General features: G+C 38.1%; 4 protein-coding genes across 9 annotated transcripts; 3 read left to right on the top strand and 1 right to left on the bottom strand.

The window, feature by feature from the left end:
• Positions 1–35: 35 nt before the first annotated feature.
• On the top strand, positions 36–819 carry bcn92 (LYR motif-containing protein bcn92). 2 transcript variants are annotated; one of them, XM_076413019.1, is made up of 3 exons: positions 36–189; positions 451–571; positions 620–819. In XM_076413019.1, the coding sequence occupies exons 1-3, from the start codon at positions 107–109 to the stop codon at positions 680–682; spliced, it is 267 nt and encodes an 88-aa protein (XP_076269134.1). In that variant the 5' UTR covers positions 36–106; the 3' UTR covers positions 683–819. The 2 variants fall into 2 exon arrangements, with proteins under 2 accessions (XP_076269134.1, XP_076269135.1); XM_076413020.1 differs by lacking the exon at positions 36–189 and adding an exon at positions 227–386.
• Mat89Ba (nucleolar protein 6 Mat89Ba) lies at positions 746–5,496 on the bottom strand. Its single transcript, XM_076412916.1, has 9 exons — positions 5,369–5,496; positions 3,936–5,308; positions 3,070–3,702; positions 2,862–3,004; positions 2,540–2,696; positions 2,341–2,487; positions 2,030–2,283; positions 1,087–1,496; positions 746–1,030 (listed from the first exon to the last, which is right to left on the bottom strand). The coding sequence occupies exons 1-9, from the start codon at positions 5,411–5,413 to the stop codon at positions 812–814; spliced, it is 3,381 nt and encodes a 1,126-aa protein (XP_076269031.1). The 5' UTR covers positions 5,414–5,496; the 3' UTR covers positions 746–811.
• Positions 5,497–5,722: 226 nt separating this feature from the next.
• Positions 5,723–11,538, top strand: LOC143201564 (uncharacterized). Of its 5 annotated transcripts, none has more exons than XM_076412689.1 (16): positions 5,751–5,965; positions 6,026–6,220; positions 6,279–6,503; positions 6,555–6,704; positions 6,758–6,872; positions 6,960–7,107; positions 7,161–7,247; positions 7,893–7,940; positions 8,004–8,156; positions 8,757–8,902; positions 8,971–9,344; positions 10,179–10,359; positions 10,418–10,559; positions 10,635–10,784; positions 10,847–11,003; positions 11,065–11,538. In XM_076412689.1, the coding sequence occupies exons 1-16, from the start codon at positions 5,855–5,857 to the stop codon at positions 11,257–11,259; spliced, it is 2,577 nt and encodes an 858-aa protein (XP_076268804.1). In that variant the 5' UTR covers positions 5,751–5,854; the 3' UTR covers positions 11,260–11,538. The 5 variants fall into 5 exon arrangements, with proteins under 5 accessions (XP_076268806.1, XP_076268804.1, XP_076268803.1 ...); XM_076412688.1 differs by having other exon boundaries at positions 6,758–6,884; XM_076412691.1 differs by having other exon boundaries at positions 5,723–5,965; positions 6,758–7,107.
• A 727-nt stretch (positions 11,539–12,265) lies between these two features.
• par-6 (partitioning defective protein 6) lies at positions 12,266–16,724 on the top strand. The gene is made up of 5 exons (XM_076412973.1): positions 12,266–12,537; positions 12,947–13,172; positions 13,275–13,532; positions 13,594–13,730; positions 15,283–16,724. The coding sequence occupies exons 1-5, from the start codon at positions 12,475–12,477 to the stop codon at positions 15,535–15,537; spliced, it is 939 nt and encodes a 312-aa protein (XP_076269088.1). The 5' UTR covers positions 12,266–12,474; the 3' UTR covers positions 15,538–16,724.
• Positions 16,725–19,138: the final 2,414 nt, after the last annotated feature.

Raw genomic sequence — 19,138 nt, 5'->3', positions numbered from 1 at the left:
AATATCAATGGTCATTGAAATGTCATTAGTCAAATTTTGACGTAATCTACTATTTGGAACGTCTTCTTTTCAAATTTAATTTACTCTTCTTTTGAGGATAAAAGTAATGAAGCGTCTAATCATATGTACATATTACTTATATTTTAGATGTTATAAAATAATTAACATTAAAATATTTATTAGCAAAAGGTAATAATATTAATTAAAGCCAGTTAAATGGAAAAGTTCTTGACAGTTGTTCTAACCTTATAATCACTGGACGAACAAAAAAAACGCGATTTTCGGGGAAATAATCTTTATTACGAAATGTCGACCAGAAACCAAGTTTTGAAACTGTACAAGATGCTTCTGAGAGAGTCGGAAAAATTTGAATCATACAATTTTCGGTTATTTTAATTCAGGTTTTTTTGTCATAAAATTGTGTAACCTGAGGGTTTCCTATTTTTGCAGGTCTTACGCCGTACGGCGGGTTAAGGACGCGTTCAGAGAGAACCAGAACCTTGGGAACGGCAATGCGTTAAGAGAGAAAATATCGGAAGGTCATAAGAATTTAGAAATCATAAAGAGACAGGTAGTGGTAAGTAAAGTTTTATTCTGTAAGTGATCATGTTTGTTTTAGGTACTTATCAGTCAGATGTACAAAACAGACAGATTGATAATAGAAAATATGGCTCGAAATTGAGGAAAACTTTGTTATAGAGAAACAGACTGTGTTAAAAATGAATCAAGAGAAATTGGTAGGATGTTTAATGTTTCATAATTTTTATTTATGATTACATATGTATAAGTATACAACAATAAAAACAGATAACTACTTTTTCTCAATCCACTTCACAATATCACGTCCTAAAAGATAAAAGTCTTCAATGAAGGCATCAATATTTAGTACTAGTTTTTGATCTACTAATTTCCGACCACTTATATTGGTTACTTTAAACTCGCACTCATTTTCTAAGGGATTCCACAGTATACCTATTGTGTTTCCTCCATAACTATTATGGAAAAAGGTTGCATATTCACTGTAGTTCCTCTGAAAGCAAGATTATTCAATTAGCGGTTTCTTCCAGTTTATGTAAAACATCTTACTCTTAATTCGTCCAAATATAAGTCCACCGGATTGAAATCAAAAAGGGGGATATCCATCTCTTCTTTTTGAACAAACGGTTCTAGAAGTACCTGACCCTCTTTGTTGCTGCCGATGCTTTCGTAGCGTCTCGCATTTACTTCTGGTTTTAAGTGTATAATCAAGTTATACCCCTCCATGTTAGGCGCGAACAAGCTATACAAATCAAAATCCGCGTCTCCGGTCAGCCTCCTGGTCAATGAAGTCAGGGCGGCGTCGGCCAGCTGCTGCAGTCTGATCAGGATCTGTTGGGACGGAGAGCTAGCTTTGGTAAACACTGACTCTCCTTTATCCTCGGCCATGAGGAAGTATAGCGGCGCTAACTTGTCTCTGTTTTGTTGGAATTTAGATTCCAGTTCAAGTAGGTCCTCCTCTGGAAAAAAAAGACCATGTCGTCATCGTTCGGATAAACTGACAATATTTGCGAAAATAAAACTAACTCAAACTTTAAGGGATTTAATTGTAATTATAATAGTCATTAAAAAATTGGCTCGCAGCGTTGCCAGTTAGTATGAATTATCATTATTTTAGGAAAATATATTGATTAATATTAACTGTTAAGAATACACGTGCGCAATGTTGCCAATTCTTTCGTATTTTATTTATTAATGGGGGCATTATTTTATAACACTGTTAGTCACGGATGATATTCCTATATACGGCCACACAACCGAATATTACTCGGTCCTCAGTCCTTGGAAATTTATTTTAGAAAATTTTAAGTTAATTTTTATTTACCCAAGTACAAAACAGTAGCAGTAGCAAATCAACTAATTTGCGATTTAGATTGATCAGGTGACTAACTTGTAGCATATTTCTTCCCCATGGACAAATAAAATTGAGGAAACCTGACAACGTTGCTAAATGAGACGAAACCTTTGATTGCGCGGGGAAAAGGACACTTACTGGATAATTCTCCGTTGAAATTGACAGGAACCGGCTGGAGATCCCACTGGAGCTCCTTGAGGTACTGCAGGAACCTCAGGAAAGCTATTTGGGGCGTAGCGGACTCCAAATACGGGGAATCTCTGAGATACACGGAAGCGTTCAAGAGATCTACTTGTATGTCGGTGATGTGCGAATGGTCGATCAGCTGGCTCCGGATCCATTTCTTTATCAGGCCGCAACTGGCGCCAAAACTGGGATTGTTGTACTGCAAACTAGATTTTTTTCGCTGTTCATCAAGAAGGCTCTTTCGTTGCTTCGACCGAACTTACCCTCGAAGACCCGCCATGATCCTCGGCAATATCAACAGGTCCCGCTCCATCTGGAACGTGTCCGCCGTACCGAGGTACTGGACGGCGCCGAGTTCGGTGGTTCCTTTCTTCAGCAGCGCTATTTCCTTCGGTACATACAAGGTGAATCTTGAAAACAACAGATTAGATCGACATATTACCATTCCGTGATCTCTCTTACCTGAACACTAATCCTTTGTAATATACACACAAAACGTCTTGTGTGACGACAGACGATATGTTGTGGGTTCTCTTCAGCTGGGAAGATATCTCGAGATAGAACGACGTTTTTATGTATCGGACGGCTTGTAAGTCGTTCGGCCATTTCGAGCTATGCTCTGTAAAAAATATAGTATTAACAAAGACAACCACAGATGTTAATCAATCGTGTCTGGTCGACCTATCCTCGGGAAAAATCGGCACCCGCTTGTCACAAAAATACCATAATAGTTCTTCTCCGATCACACCCGAAGCATCGACTATGTTTTGTTTTCAGAGCTTACCTAGATGTATGACTAGATCTATTGCTTTGAGGTACCGTTGAATTCCATCGGAATTCTCGTTAGCCATGCGCCGGCCGCACACACTGCCACCGTTCACTTCCGGTTTGATATTGGACGCTATGGGACCACAAGGGTCGGTGAGGCTGAAACAAAAAAAAATTCGTTGAGCGTGCGAAGCGTACATCCTGATAAGAAGCGGGAAACCTACCAGAGGGTATCGGAGACTCCCAGGACAGCGGTGACTATCAAAGAGGTCTGCGTCTTTCGGATCATGCTTCCCAACTCGTCCGATATGGCCATGGCTTTCAAGCAGGTCTCCTCGTTTGTGCCCACCGGGTAGGGAGCTTTCAGTCTCTTGTTGATGACGAACTCGTCCATCTCGTCGTAGTGGATCTTCGACCTGAGCTGCAGCTTGTCGTTCAGGACGAACTTGACGATTCTCTTGACGATGTTCCGCTTGGCCCTCACGGTATTCGCCTTGAAATAGACCGCCACGTTGGTGCTTCCGTCTCGAAACCTCCTGTCGCTGGAGAGCTCGCCCCAGAACTGTCGAAATTTCTCCGCCTCGATATGGTCGCTCAGCGCCGGTCCTTTCTCAATGAAATTAAAGGCTTTCTCGGCGTTTACGTTGATCCCGATCAGTAGTTTCTCCAAGCATTTGTCGCTCTCCGTAGAGTACCGGGTTTCAATCCTTGGTACTATATGGACGGCTCGTTCATGCAAAGCTCGTTCCAGCATACTGGATAGATACTTCACCTTCAAAACAAACTCGAAACCTACGGATTTCCATAGCTCTTTGTCGGTGATATCGAACTTGGGCAATGGTAACGCTGGAGATACGCTGAAAAACAAAACGCCCGCCAATAAGATTCTTTAATTCACTAATGTTTGGTCCACACTTGAACATTTAAACAAATTTGGCATGTCTCCGAAAACAGTAAAAAATAAAATTTAAACAACTAGTTATATTGTCAGAAAAACAAAAAATTAAACAACTGTTACACTGCAAAAACAGTAGTCTTGGCGTTTTCATTTCAAACAAATATTCAAGTGTGGACACAGTATAATACTTACTCCACCACCATGTCATACTGTAAACAGAACGGAAGCTTGTTCAGGAACAGCAATTGGAAGGACTCCATTTTCCCAGAATCGAGTTGTTTCACAGCGATCTGGCTTTCGCGGGAGATTTTCTTCGCTATACTCGAGCTCAAGAAAGCCGCCAGATTGAAACAGCCCGTGTAGTCCAGAAAAACCACACTAAAATTCTCTTTGAACGACTCGATAATCTCGTTGGTGCAATCTCCCAAGCAAATGGGGAAGGCGGTCAGATCGGTGTCGGCCAGGAAGCACCAGACGTTCCTCACCACTTGATACGCGCTCATCATTTTGTTAATTTTTTTTACTCCCACTAGGAATACCACTAAAGACATCAGGAGAGATGGTTTCAAGCCACCGAAACCTACGTTCAATTCGCGTTGGTTCAACCAGACGCATAACAACTTTAAAGCATCTTGTATATTGGGATAATCATTTAACACTGTCTGGATGTAATCGTTATTAGTTTGCAGGGTTACATCATGAGCTATAGCAGCATTATATAGAACAGTTGGAGTTTCTTTCAACACTTCTTCGTTATGTTTATCCGTAAACAGATGACACTTAACATTATTGATACTGGGCAAAAACCTTGCTGGTTTAAAATAGTTCTTTGGAGGTACCACATAAACATTCACCTTTATTTTAACATCGTCTGTGGGCTGTAGATTCAGTACAGGTAATAACGGTACGTCCTCATGTAGAGTCAAATCTTTTTTCACAGCATCTACATTTTCAAGTATATATAACAAATAATAAAATCTTTTGACAAGATACCTGTTATTAACAAAATCTTTAACATTAAAATATGATCTGGGCATGTTTACTCTGATATTTATGTTCAAACTGGGTCCCGGACTTGCATTGACCTCTTGTAATCCAAAACACTCACACTCTTCCGGTTTATTTAACTTTAGAGTTAGATCCTGATCAGTTTTTAAATAACACGGATATTTTGATACACTATTTATAAATTTTTCAGTTTTCGTCCTCTTTTTCTTCGAGATTTCCTTTATTTCACTCAAAGTGAAGTCATCTAGTTCCGGCATACTTTGAATGGATTCCTTGAATGACTCAAACCAATTTTTAAAACTAGTCTTTCGCTTATTTTTTATCTGAACCTCTTTCAGCAACTCACTAATCTGAAGCCTGAATAAATTATTATTGTACAGATTCTCCGTTTCCCTCAAATTATTGAGCTCTTCTGCTGTCGGTATTTTGATGCCCTTTCCTTTTGGTTTCTCTGACATATCAGAATATTTTACTTTTTTAAGCTTGTTGCCCAGTAAGTTTTTAGCCCTTTTAGGTTTCAGAACAAGGCTGGTTTGTGCTTCTTGTGTATCTTCATCCTAAAAAATATATAAAAACTATTTTGTTCAAGCTCGATTGTTTGATTAAGTCTTAAATACCTCGTCCATCGAATCCATTTCAACAGATTTTTTAAAGTGAACCATGGAAATATCAAAATATATACATAAACGAAACTTAAACTAGGAATAACCTAAACCAAAATATTTGAAAGTTGTAAACAACACGTGTTCTTCTTTTTATTGATTATATATTTAGGTGATATTGGGCTATGTTAAAAATACTTGAAATAAAAAATAAAATTTACTTATTGGCTTTAATAGAGAATTTGTATTTTAAAAATGATCATGCATTTTAAATAATTAAAAATATTCTAAATATCTAGTATAAAATACCAAAATTATTGAAAGAAGAAGAAGAAGGTTCAAAAACCGTTACGAACTTTGAAATACCCGGCAAGATTTAACCAATACAGAATCTGGAAATTGACGTTTGCGGGATGTCAGTGGGGATATGTTTTAAAAAATTCGAAATGGGAATGCTTTTGTGATGTTTTTAAAGGAAACGAGGTGATTCCAGGCTTTAAAATGTTTATAAACGATGTCAACAAAAGAGAAGAAATTCGAAATATAGCTGTGCAGCACCTAAGAAAATATGGAATAAAATACAGGCCGAAAAAGGGGCGTCCGCCTCCCCAGGTTCGATGTTTCGCACAGGAAGTGACCGAAAAGTGTTTTAAATGTTTTAACATTTTGTAGGGAGCGAGGTATGGAAAAAAGTTTTTCAAAGTGCCATTAATTAATCTTGAGACTGAAACTGTAACACTGTCAAATGGTCAACAACTAATCATTCCAAAGCGTATACACGAGATGTGTTCTTATGTATTGTCTAAGGTACAGACTGAGGGGATTTTCAGGAAGGAAGGCTCGAAATCCCGACAAAACGAAATAAAAGTACGGTTTGTGTCTTTGTTTGTATGTGTGTATTTTTGTTACATATTTGGGTTTTCAGTTATTGTTGGACCGTGGCTGTCCGTTGGGCGATGAGCATCATGTAATTGATGTTGCGGTTGTGCTGAAGTGTTTTCTTAGAGAACTGCCAGAGCCGCTGATCCCCCACGGCTTCCACGAGTTGTTCTTACGTTGTAGCATACTGGATAAAAAGTTGGAGGCTTTGCTCTTGTCTTGTTTGTTGTTGCCCTGTGAAAATCTGAACGTTTTATCTTATTTGATGCAGGTAGTTGTTGTTTATGTAAACAAAGTAGATTGGTGAAGTTTTTTTCCATAGTTTTTCTATGAAGTGGCGAGTTATTCATCATATAACAAGATGTGTTACGGGAACCTCGCCATATTGTTGGGGCCCAATATATTCCCCATCGACGACAAGATAGTCCCGAAATCCTCATTGATGATTACGAAGATTTGCGACATCACGAAGGTAGGATGTTTTCTTTGATGTCCTTGTCATAATCATAATAGTTGTTCGATTAGTTGTTGATCGAGAACTCAAGAAATATTGGTTTTATTCCGGACGACATCATCGAGCAAGTGGGTCAACTGAACGAGCTGGAGCAGGAGAAACGGCGAAAAAATAAACGGAGAAGTGGTTCGTTGACAAGTAAATATATTTTTTACGACCCCGACCAGTGGAAATCGACGCGCATCATTTACGGGTCTTCCGTATCGCTTTCAGGGATGCTGAACGGTCTCAAGAAGATGGTGAGCAGCCGGAACGAGGAGGCGACGCCCGTGAACGGTCTGGTCACGCCCGATCTCCTGACTCCCACCATTCACTCTGTGAAGAAACGGAAAGCTGACGGTGGGTTATCTTTGAGGAAGAAGTAAGTTGTCTCCGGACGAGCGTAGAGGCAGAGCATAACGTTATTGTTTGTAGAAAGGAAGTTTTAACCAAACTACCCGATTGTGCTTTGTTAAATACCCCTTTTACTCCGAGTAGAACCCCGGTTAGCGCTAATCCCAAGTAAGACTAATGTTCGACGTTTTTTTTTTAATATATTAGGATAATTTGTGGCTTGCGAACGAGTTTCGTGTTGGTGTGTCCGAGTAGGTCCGTGCTGGAACAATATTCCGCGATGAATCAAAAACATTGTTCGGTTCCTATAAGTGAGGCGCCAAATTTTCTTATTGCCACATCGTTTTCCAAGTCTTCAGGGCTGTTTTAAGATACCTCCTTGAAACATTGCTAATATTCGCCCTATTATGCATCATCGAAAAAATTAACACCTTTACCGTGAATAATGCTCAAAAACTGTCATTTTCAATGAATGTATCAAAGACCATCCGTAGAAATTTGACGGGATCAAAACATCGAACGTTTTGATAGAATAATAATGATTCAAGCTGTTACCTAAACCATTTGATGATGCTTTAGTCTGTTAAAAAAAGTTTTGCAGCGTTGCCAGAGTACGTAAATTGTATTTATATATGGGGAATGTAGTACGAATGTGGGGGGTGTAATGACCAAAATATTTTAGAGTTTAGATGTTTTTAGTCTCTTTAATTGTATATTTACTTGCTCCAGCACAGACCTACCTTTACAATATTACCTTAGTGGTACGTTTTACCTCTTATATCGAAACCATAATAAGAAAACTGTTGTTTCCAGCGGTATGAAGGTCGGTGAGAGTTTAGGAACGGACCAGGAATCGGAGAGGTACACAGACCGCTGAACGATGCGATGAATGAGCGCGAGTGATACGAGATTTTGTTGTTTCAGCCAAAAGGAAAAGAAGATGCACTGGTACATGAGAAGCAAGAGCATGAAGAGCCTGAAGGAGGAGGAGGCGCCTTCGACGAGGCGCAATAGCCTGGGTCCCAAGTCCCTGTTGGAGAGACGGTGGTCGGCCGTGAGCAACGCCGCTAACTTTAGGTGAGTGAAACTATAACCATTCCAATAAAACAGCCGATGCACTTCATCGAAATGTATGATGTCAGCACGCTGCAATGTTGCCGCGTCAAATTGGACTTTTGGTTTATAGTCCGTTCAATATAACAGTGAACGCACGCCATCTTCCACTAAATCAGTATATATACAAACAGTAACGAATATACAAACTAGGAAAGTGAACAAGACGGACTATATGATTGGCTAAACATTTAATGCAAATTTTATGGTTACATACTTACAGGCTTATTAATTTCTCATACATGCTTGTGAAAATTTGATGAAATTTATAAAAAATAAAAGGTGTTTGGTAATAGAGAAAATTATCTTTTCGGAGCAGGTTTTTCCTTCTCTATCCTAGTTCAAACATGTGACTGAATCAGTCTATAACATTCGATTTTTGTTGGTCGACACTGTTGTCAAATATTTACAGAATTCTTGAAAACGTTTGTGATAATAGTTAGAGGTTACGATATTCGACGTGCTTGCTGAATGAATTTTGATGACGTGCATTGGCTGTTTTATCGGATAGATTATATATCCGCGCCTTTAACGCCTCGTCTGATTTTGACGATCGATCGACAGGAAAAAGAAGCGGAACTCTTGCGCCGCCACCAAAAAGGAGATCCTGATGTGCCACAAGAAGATGGCGCTGAAGGAGGAGGAAGCGGACTACATCCGGGTGCCCAAGGTCGAGTACGAGGAGTTCAAGAGCCGGATCTCAGCCATAGGTGGGGTTTGTATTCCGTCAGTGTACCGCGGCAGGCCCGACGCCAACCCGTACCCTCCCTGTTCGCAGAACGCCGCATATCCCTGGAACTGGAACAGGTCCAGTCCAACGACAACGAGAACAACATCAACCAGGAGCTGGACAGCAACATCGAGAACGTGCAGACCGCGTACCAGAAGACGCTGGAGGCCGCGTCGCTCAGTCCCACGACGGACCAGCTGGCGCGTCGCCTCAGCAGGGACCTACGGATCCGGCGTAGCGCTGAGAGCAAGGTGATCCGGTCGCCGAGCGCGCGCAAGATCGGCAGCATCCGGAGGCGGTCGAGCGAGCGCGAGAAGAAGGGCGCGCAGGTGTCTAGGAATCAGTCGTGGCACGTGGGGACCGCCTCGCTGATACCCAGGGCCACCGTGACCAGGAACAAGGCGGAGGTGGCGCCGCCAGAGGTAGGTCGCGAGGGAAAAAGTAATCCACGTTTTCGCGAAGATACCATCACTTTTATCCGGACCTGATCGGGGATTGCCCTGTGGTCGAAATTTGACCACAATTTGTAAAGTTAATCGTGTTTAACCATGATTTAGGAGTATTCCTCTGCGGACATTTTGCGGCACAGAGATATATAAGCCGTGTAAAGGCAGAAATAGGTAATAATCGCAATGAAAATGAAAAAAATTATGTGGTATGATTTTGGGGAAGGGGCTTTAAACATCACTTATTTTTCTCGCCTGAGGGTGGGGGAGCCAGAAAGCGTGACGTTTGCGGTACTATGGCGATATTTCTGCAGCCTAGCCTGGACACTTAAAAGGTGTATCGTTTAAAAGGTGTAACGCCTCACACGCCAATTTTGGAAGATGGTGAATGGGAATCGTTGAGACTACGTCTTTTATTCTTCCAACATTTACACTACATTAGGCGCAATTTCTTTTGCGCCGAACCCATTTTTTATGCATATGATCGGATGTGCCCGTGAGTTGAGGTGATAGACGAAAAGTTTGAAAAAAGTTTGTTGGAATGCGGACCATCAACTTGTTGAACTGTTGACAGAAGAAGAGTGACAATAGGTTGGATACGGTACAACCCCAGTTGGTAGGATAATAGGATGATGATAGCAAACTAGACACTAAAAAAAATTACTTCGAATAAACGTGGATTACTTTTTCAACTAACATAACTCTACTCACTCTTCCTCTTTTCTTTCTTCTTCATTTACTCTTTCTTTCTCTCAATCCTGCTTCTCACAGTCTCATTTCTAGTCTATTTTTCTTTTATTTTAATTGAAGGACAGCCCCCCTTACTCTACCCCCATCGTACAGAGGGCGAGCACGCTGCCGAAACGGTCTCTGAGCCTGAGGAAAAAGAGTCCCTACACGTTCACCGTGAACGCCAGCACTCTGCCCCAGTCCAGCCCGCAATGCGCCGTCGCGGTCAACATATCCGACGCGGGAAGTTACAACAACTCAGGTAGACGGATCCCCCGCTCACAGACCCCAGTCACCCAACCAATCCATTTCTGTTAAAGGTACTTCCACGGACCACTGGGTGAGCGCAGAGGGTTACTTTACCGAGGCTCAGACGCCCCAGGAGGTGGCGTCTGCGAACGCTCGCGCTTCCATCGCGAAGCTCCGCAGCCAGAACGTCGGCATGGTCAGGGCGAAAGCAAGGTAACGTGTTCGTCGCCCCATCACCCTGTCTCTTCCTCTCTCATCTCTCAATGCTTCACTATTAACGCCTTCCAGGTTATTCGACACGCTCAAAGACTCCGACTCCTCGTCATCGGGCCAGGTCTCGTCCATCAAATCGCAACCGAACTCGACTAATAAGCGAAACCATCATCACCCCAAAACTAACCCGGTCAGGTCGGGCGACGCCACGCGCATGTCCTATAGGTTTGCTCGACATCATCTAGCTTAAGAAATGTTCATTTGGTTATAGCGCGGGGCTTTTTTAGAATAAGAACCTTGAGGTCGGAGGAGAAAAAATACAAAAAGAGTAACGTGTCGCCCAGGCGCAGGCACGTAAACTCGTCGGAAAAAAAGCGGCTGCAGGCCCTGGGGAAACAATATGTTAAATGTTACAAAGAAAACATTCCTACGAATGTCGCTCAAGTAATTTACTGAAAATCCTCGAGATTTACGAGCCTTAGTACTAAATAAACACATTTTCTAGAGTGCCATGGAACTGACGACCCCACGCAGAGATCTCAATACCATAGACAAAGCGATATCGTCCCCGAGGAGTGTATGTAACCAGAACGTGCCCATTATAAAGATGCCACTCACCGTTAAAACCCCGAAACGATTGTGTAGGACGCCAGGAGTGGACAGGAAGACTCCTTTCCGCGTTATCGCTACGCCTATGTGAGAAAAAAATCATTTTTTACCCCACAAGCGGGTAGTCATTTGTTATTTTTTATACACATGCATTGTTTGACAGAAACGGAATATCATTTCGCGGATTCCAATTGTACTTTGCTCAATTTGATTTTATATTTCTTGTGAATGTTTTGTTATCGACCGCCGAACTTGTTAAGTTACAGAGTGAGACGTTTTTATACTTTTTTTTTATTATGAAGAAAATCCCTATACTTTTATATTGTAAAATTATTCTTAACTAGTTTTTATGTACAATAAAAATAAATACAGAGCCGGTGTTTTGATGGCATTCAATGTCACATTTTGACAAGTTAGGTTATAAATTTATTACCTATCGTTGATTAAAACAAAGAACAATCGACTTTTAAAATATCCAATGGTTAAAAAATAAATAAAATATGGTAACATTGCCAGACTGTATCGTTGTTTTATAAAATGACATAGTTCATTTATTGTTTATCCATAATAATCTTAATATTAAAATTTTGTCTTACTAATTTAATTGTACTATTATATAATTAATAAAAATAAGATAGCTGGAAGCCACTTAACATATTACATAATTATTTATTATAATATATATTACAAATATATATTAACTAGTTAATATTAATAATTAATTAGTTAATATATATTAACAAAATATATGATAAAAGCATTTGATAGTTAAAAACTCTTTGCTAATTATTCGATATTGCCCAGCACTAGTTCAGAATAAAGGTTTTAATAAGTATGGCAGTTTTCGAATACTAATTTCTCATTGGCTGTAAGCGATTTTAACGGTACAGATTTCTGTAATTCTATCAGAAGTTACTAAACAATTTTTATTATTAAAATAATGTAATTAATAATAGTAGCAATTATAAAGTTTGCTCTAAAATAATCTTTGTTTTTGTTTTATGATAAATAAATAGTTTTATTGTAATCATATTTTGTTAATGACTGAACAGTAACTAAAACTGTGAGAAAATACGGTACGTAACTGTCAAACTGTTGACGACCACTGTACGGCGAATAGTCATCAAATCGGTGATTAGCCACCAAAAAGAATGAAGTCCAAAACATAAATAATTTAGGATTTGAGGTTTTTACGCTTATGTTTTGTGTTGGTTTTGTTTTGTTTTAATAGTGAAAGGTGCCGAACTGTCTTGTGCGTAAAACGAACCCTGTGATCGCGAGAAATTACAACTCCTAATGCTTCAAAATGTCCAAGAACAAAATAGTATCAAAATCATTTCTAGACAATAAAATAGAAGTCAAAAGCAAGGTAACGCCTTTGTTTTGGGGCGGAAATTTTAGTTATTTATCGATAGTTTATTATTTCGATGGGGGGATGGTGTATATTTGGATATCGAGGGTAGTATGAGAGTTCAATAGCCTGTTAATTTCGCTTTTTTAAAACTATGCCATCCACCTGTTACAGAAATTCAGTTAGACGAATGAGACCGTGAATTATCGAATTATATATTTTACGTGATAATAATGAACGAGTTTCTAATTATTCGAAGTCGGTTTGTTGAGCGTTTTGAATGAATTAAGCGTAGAAAAAAAATGTAAACCATCGGTTCTGTGTCAACAGTTTTCATGCTTGTTTTATCTCTGGTCCCGTGATATAATCCGATACACGGTCGTGGTAGCTTACTAGTTTTTTACGACCTGTTATCTATGCGTTGCAGTTCGAAGCCGAGTTCCGAAGATTCTCCCTGGAGAGAAATGTCCAATCGAAATTCGAGGATTTCCAGTCCCTGCTCGAGGGACTGCATAAACTCAAAGATGTAGCCTTTCTAGTGTCTTATATAGATCCCAGTGATCAAGACTTATTACCTATTAACAATGATGATAACCTGAGGAGAGCGCTGCTAAATGCCAAGCCCCTTTTAAGGGTTATTATACAGAGAAAAGGTGAGCTTACAGTAAGGAAACCAACTGTATTTTAAATGTTGTTATGGTCGCGGTCGCACCTGTTGAATATTAATGGGTCTCATGCCCTTTTCTGTTCGTCAGGAGACAGCTTAGAAGAGATTAACGGATATGGAACCATGAAACCTAGAAACCTTATATCTTCCATACTAGGGGGGACCCCGGCCAGGACTAAGACCCTTCCCATATCCAACCCTCACGATTTTAGGCAGGTCTCTGCCATTATTGATGTGGATATCGTACCGGAGACCTGTCGGAGGGTGAGGTTGCTCAAGCACGGTTCCGACAAGCCGTTGGGGTTTTACATAAGGGATGGGACCAGTGTAAGGGTTACGCAAAATGGTTGGTTGAATGATCTGGGGTTTTTATGTAGCGCGGTGCTGACAGACGTTTTGTTTTGCAGGGTTAGAGAAAATACCAGGAGTCTTTATATCAAGGCTCGTGCCGGGGGGTCTAGCGGAATCCACCGGTCTGCTAGCTGTAAACGATGAGGTGCTGGAGGTGAACGGGATCGAGGTGGCCGGGAAGACTTTGGATCAGGTAGGTTAAGATTTTTACTAGTAGGAATCGAAATTTTGTTTTGAAATCTTTGAATCACTGGAATGTTATGACTCACCATGATACAGCCCCCAAGCTCATTCAACTTGAGTAGTGAGATCATCATTTTTTTTGCTTATATTATATGCTCTTTCATTCTTACTTTGATATCCAAGAATTATGCAGTGTTAAAATTTGAAAAGTGCGTGCTATTGAGGACTAGCTGCGAAATTCTTTTGTTTATGAAGCTTTGTTTATTTTTATCTATATTTCGGAATTTAGTTTTCTGTGCGTTTTTGAGCGACAATAGGTTCTTTATGCATTTGAACTACTTCCAAATTAGAGCCTTGTGAGTTATTTCATAAATAATTGTATTGGAAATTTCAACTATTTTCGAATTAATAGATTTGCGGTAGCTATGTGTACAAGGAAAAAAACTGTATTGGATATTTCAACTACTGTCAATTAAGATATTAGCAACCGCTATTGTATGGAAAGTTCGATTGTGAATTCTTGTTAATTTTTTTATTTCATAAATAACAGCGCCGTACAATTAAACTATTGACCATTGCTTTTATGAAAAATCCATTTTTTTAACATTTCTTTCTCACGTGAAAATGAAACGTTTGAACTACTTTTGGTTTAGAAATTGAACATTTGAACTATTTTCAGATACATCTCTCTCGCTAACTTTTTAAGTATTTGACACTTAAACCAATTTCACATTTTCCGATTATTTCTCAAACTTACCGAAAAATGGCGTGAACATTTGAACTTCTCTCAGCGGAGACATTGTGGTTTTGTTTTTTAACCTATATACCTTGCAATTATTCAGTTTTTTTTAATTGTGTGCTATTTGAACTACTACACAATCTAATCTTTTTGCTATATTTTCAGTTTGGGTGTTCAATGGGTGTTTGAACTACTATCGGTGTAGAAATTTACCATCGAAAGCAGTATATTTCACCAAACTTTGCGGCTTTTTTTACACTTTTTGAGAATAAGAAAAGCATCGGACATTTGAACTACCGGAATTTCAGTTTTCTAACCAGTCGAAAACCTAATAGGCTTAATAGTTTTCACCAAGTTTCACTCGCCTTTGTGATCCAAAAAGTCTTCTTGAACATTTGAACTACTCTCAGTTGAGATACTCGTGGTTCTTTTAGCCATAAAACTGTATTGGATATTTAAACTACTACAAAATACCATATTATTAATATATATTTTTAACGCATACTGTTTGTTAGGCTTTGAAATTTCAAAAAATTATGCGCTTTAGAAATTTGCTGTGGTTTTTTTTAACACAATCAAACGCTTAATTTACCATCGAAAACAGTATTTTTTCAATTTTATTTTTTACATTTTTTGAGAACTAAAAAACTGAATCGGACATTTGAACTACTGCCAATCCAGTTCTTTTTAAACTATTGGTAAACCTAATAATTTTCACCGCATTTCATCCCCTTTTGTTCGATCGAAAAATTGCATTGGACGTTTGAACTACTGTTCATCAACACAGATGTAGGTCGTATGACTAAATTTTTGTTTTCTTCAGGTCACAGACATGATGATCGCCAACAGTTCCAATCTGATCATCACCGTGAAGCCGGCCAATCAGAGGACGGTCGGTCCCGTGAGACGCGGCAGCTTCAGCAGGAACTCCCACATGTCAAGCGGCTCGCAGCAGTCTCACACCACCGGCGGTTCGGATCCGGACGACAAGTACGACCAGGACGAGATTGTCGACCTCACCGCCAACATCAACCTGGAGGAGGCCCAAACAAAAGACGACGGCATACTACACCTATAACCCACAGGTAACCGGACAGGTGGCGCGCGTGTGTTGCTGGTGTGCCGTTTCTTCGTCTCGATCGTCCCCCTCTCCGCACACTCTCCCGTAAACGACCTTGGTTTTCTCTGTCTTCCAACGTTAAGTTGAGCTGGTCGAGAGGAAACGTGCGATTACACAAAAACACACATTAAGAAAATTCGTAAGGTGGCGTAGAAAATGATTAAAAAAAGAAACACCAAAGTGTCTTTATAGTATTTTTTTTTTGTTTAGTTCCGTATGACGTTTCCTGCACGATCTGTCACGTTGACAATCGTTTGAAGGTTATATTAATTGTTGTCAATGTCCGGTCGATTGTGAGTGGCGGATGGTGCATAAAACAAGTGTTTGGCCGAAAGACTACACGAGGAAGGTAGTTATATATGGGTTCAGTATCATTTATATTTATACCGTAAGTCGCTGTGAGACGTTAATATACTTGAAAGGGAACAATTGCTTTATAGTCGTCGTAAGCTACTATGATTTTCGCTGTAACAGATGCCATATCGATCTACCTTACCTCGACACCTTACTTTATTAATAATCCGGACTGATATTGTACTTAAATATGGATGACAACACGTCAGGACTATATTACATTCCATTTTTTTGCGGTGTAGCTTTATACCTTTCCTGGGTTAAACTGCTTCATACAGGATAATTAATTTTTACCCCCTCCGCCCCATCTACCCTCGATTCCCCCCTCCCTTTTTAAAGTATGTTTTTACTATTGATATTTATTCTTATTTTTAATCCGGCTGGCTATAGCGTGCAGCTTAGTACTTAAAAAACGTATTTTTAATTTTTACCCTGTATATATTTATTATTTTTTAATTTTATTACCTTAAAAGTACCTTTCTTGCATATATCGTACGTTTTATACCGAACATTCCCGATTGTTTCCGAGCATTCCTGCCGTTTGTAGTTCGGTCTGTGTGTTAACTTTGGAGTATTAAATTTCGAGAAAATTGTCCGTCCTACAGGCCTATAAAGATTTTTTAAAAATTTTATATATATATAGTACTGACTGCGTGAATTTAAAATAGTATTTTTACAAGAGTTTAAATATATTGTTAAGGATAACGTTATAATGCAATCGTTTACATAGGCTGTTGCATCACACTTGTACTTACTTATTGAAGTTATTAGAAATATATATTTCAAGTTAATCTGGTGTAGTTTTATTTACCCCTTGATCCCTCTATAGTTTCCTGGGTCCCTTTAATTAATAATTTAAGGCTTTAGTTCCTTTAAACTACTTTTAGTGACATTTTATGTACTTTAAAAAGGAATAAAAACTAATTTTGAGATTTCTGTATAAAATCGTATTGGACATTTGACCTACTCTTGAACCCCAATATCTTTTAATGGATTTAAATGGTTGAATAAATTTTTTGAGGTTAGAAATTATCTTGGACGTTTGAACGACTTCAAAATTAAATGGCGGTTCTTTAAATCTTTAACAGTACTGGATGTTTAACCTCAACTATAACAAAAAAGAGGTCATACTATTAGAAAAAAATAAGATAAGAATTTCATTTTTATACGAAATCATGTTTCTAGATATTTGATTTTAAAAATGTTCAAAACTTTATCTGACGATAATAAATTTATCAAGCTTAAAGATTATCTAGTGGCTCATTGGATATTCGAACTACTTTTAAACTAAACATTTGCGGATGTTTATTTTATCAGACCATGAAACGTTATTTAGTATATTTGAACTACTTTAAAATTAAGTGCCGGTTCTTTAAATCTTTAACAGTGCTGGATGTTTGACCTCGACTATAACAAAAAAGAGGTCACGCTATTAAAAAAATGACAAGATAAAAATGACATTTTTATACGAAATCATGTCTATAGATGTTTGATTTTAAAAATGTTTAGAACCTTATCTGTCAATAATAAATTTATCAAGCTTAAGCATTACCTAGTGGCTCATTGGACATTCGAACTACTTTTAAACTAGACATTTGCGGATGTTTATTTTATCAGACCATGAAACGTTATTTAGTATAATTGAACTACTTTAAAATTAAGTGCCGGTTCTTTAAATCTTTAACAGTGCTGGATGTATGACCTCGACTATAACAAAAAAGAGGTCACGCTATTAAAAAAATGACAAGATAAAAATGACATTTTTATACGAAATCATGTCTATAGATGTTTGATTTTAAAAATGTTTAGAACCTTATCTGTCAATAATAAATTTATCAAGCTTAAGCATTACCTAGTGGCTCAATGGACATTCGAACTACTTTTAAACTAGACATTTGCGGATGTTTATTTTATCAGACCATGAAACGTTATATAGTACATTTGAACTACTTTAAAATTAAGTGCCAGTACTTTAAATCTTTAACAGTGCTGGATGTTTGACCTCGACTATAACAAAAAAGAGGTCACGCTATTAAAAAAATGACATTTTTATACGGAATCATGTCAATAGATGTTTGATTTTAAAAATGTTTAGAACCTTACCTGTCAATAATAAATTTATCAAGCTTAAGCATTAGCTAGTGGCTCATTGGACATTCAAACTACTTTTAAACTAGACATTTGCGGATGTTTATTTTATTAGACCATAAAACGTTATTTAGTACGTTTGAACTACTTTAAAATTAAGTGCCGGTTCTTTAAATCTTTAACAGTGCTGGATGTTTGACCTCGACTATAACAAAAAAGAGGTCACGCTATTAAAAAAATGACAAGATAAAAATGACATTTTTATACGAAATCATGTCTACAGATGTTTTATTTTAAAAATGTTTAGAACCTTATCTGTCAATAATAAATTTATCAAGCTTAAGCATTACCTAGTGGCTCATTGGACATTCGAACTACTTTTAAACTAGACATTTGCGGATGTTTATTTTATCAGACCATGAAACATTATTTAGTATATTTGAACTACTTTAAAATTAAGTGCCGGTTCTTTAAATCTTTAACAGTGCTGGATGTTTGACCTCGACTATAACAAAAAAGAGGTCACGCTATTAAAAAAATGACAAGATAAAAATGACATTTTTATACGAAATCATGTCTATAGATGTTTGATTTTAAAAATGTTTAGAACCTTACCTGTCAATAATAAATTTATCAAGTTTAAGCGTTACCTAGTGGCTCATTGGACATTCGAACAACTTTTAAACTAGACATTTGCGGATGTTTATTTTATCAGACCATGAAACGTTATTTAGTACATTTGAACTACTTTAAAATTAAGTGCCGGTTCTTTAAATCTTTAACAGTGCTGGATGTTTGACCTCGACTATAACAAAAAAGAGGTCACGCTATTAAAAAAATGACAAGATAAAAATGACATTTTTATACGAAATCATGTCTATAGATGTTTGATTTTAAAAATGTTTAGAACCTTATCTGTCAATAATAAATTTATCAAGCTTAAGCATTACCTAGTGGCTCATTGGACATTCGAACTACTTTTAAACTAGACATTTGCGGATGTTTATTTTATCAAACCATGAAACGTTATATAGTACATTTGAACTACTTTAAAATTAAGTGCCAGTTCTTTAAATCTTTAACAGTGCTGGATGTTTGACCTCGACTATAACAAAAA

This window comes from Rhynchophorus ferrugineus, unplaced genomic scaffold (genome assembly GCF_030347505.1).
Source record: "Rhynchophorus ferrugineus isolate W39M unplaced genomic scaffold, kcgeb_rfMv2 rfM8, whole genome shotgun sequence".
NCBI classification, from domain to species: domain Eukaryota; kingdom Metazoa; phylum Arthropoda; class Insecta; order Coleoptera; family Curculionidae; genus Rhynchophorus; species Rhynchophorus ferrugineus.
The sequence above is the reverse complement of the archived record's forward strand: the minus strand, read 5'-3'. Positions and strand labels throughout refer to the sequence as shown.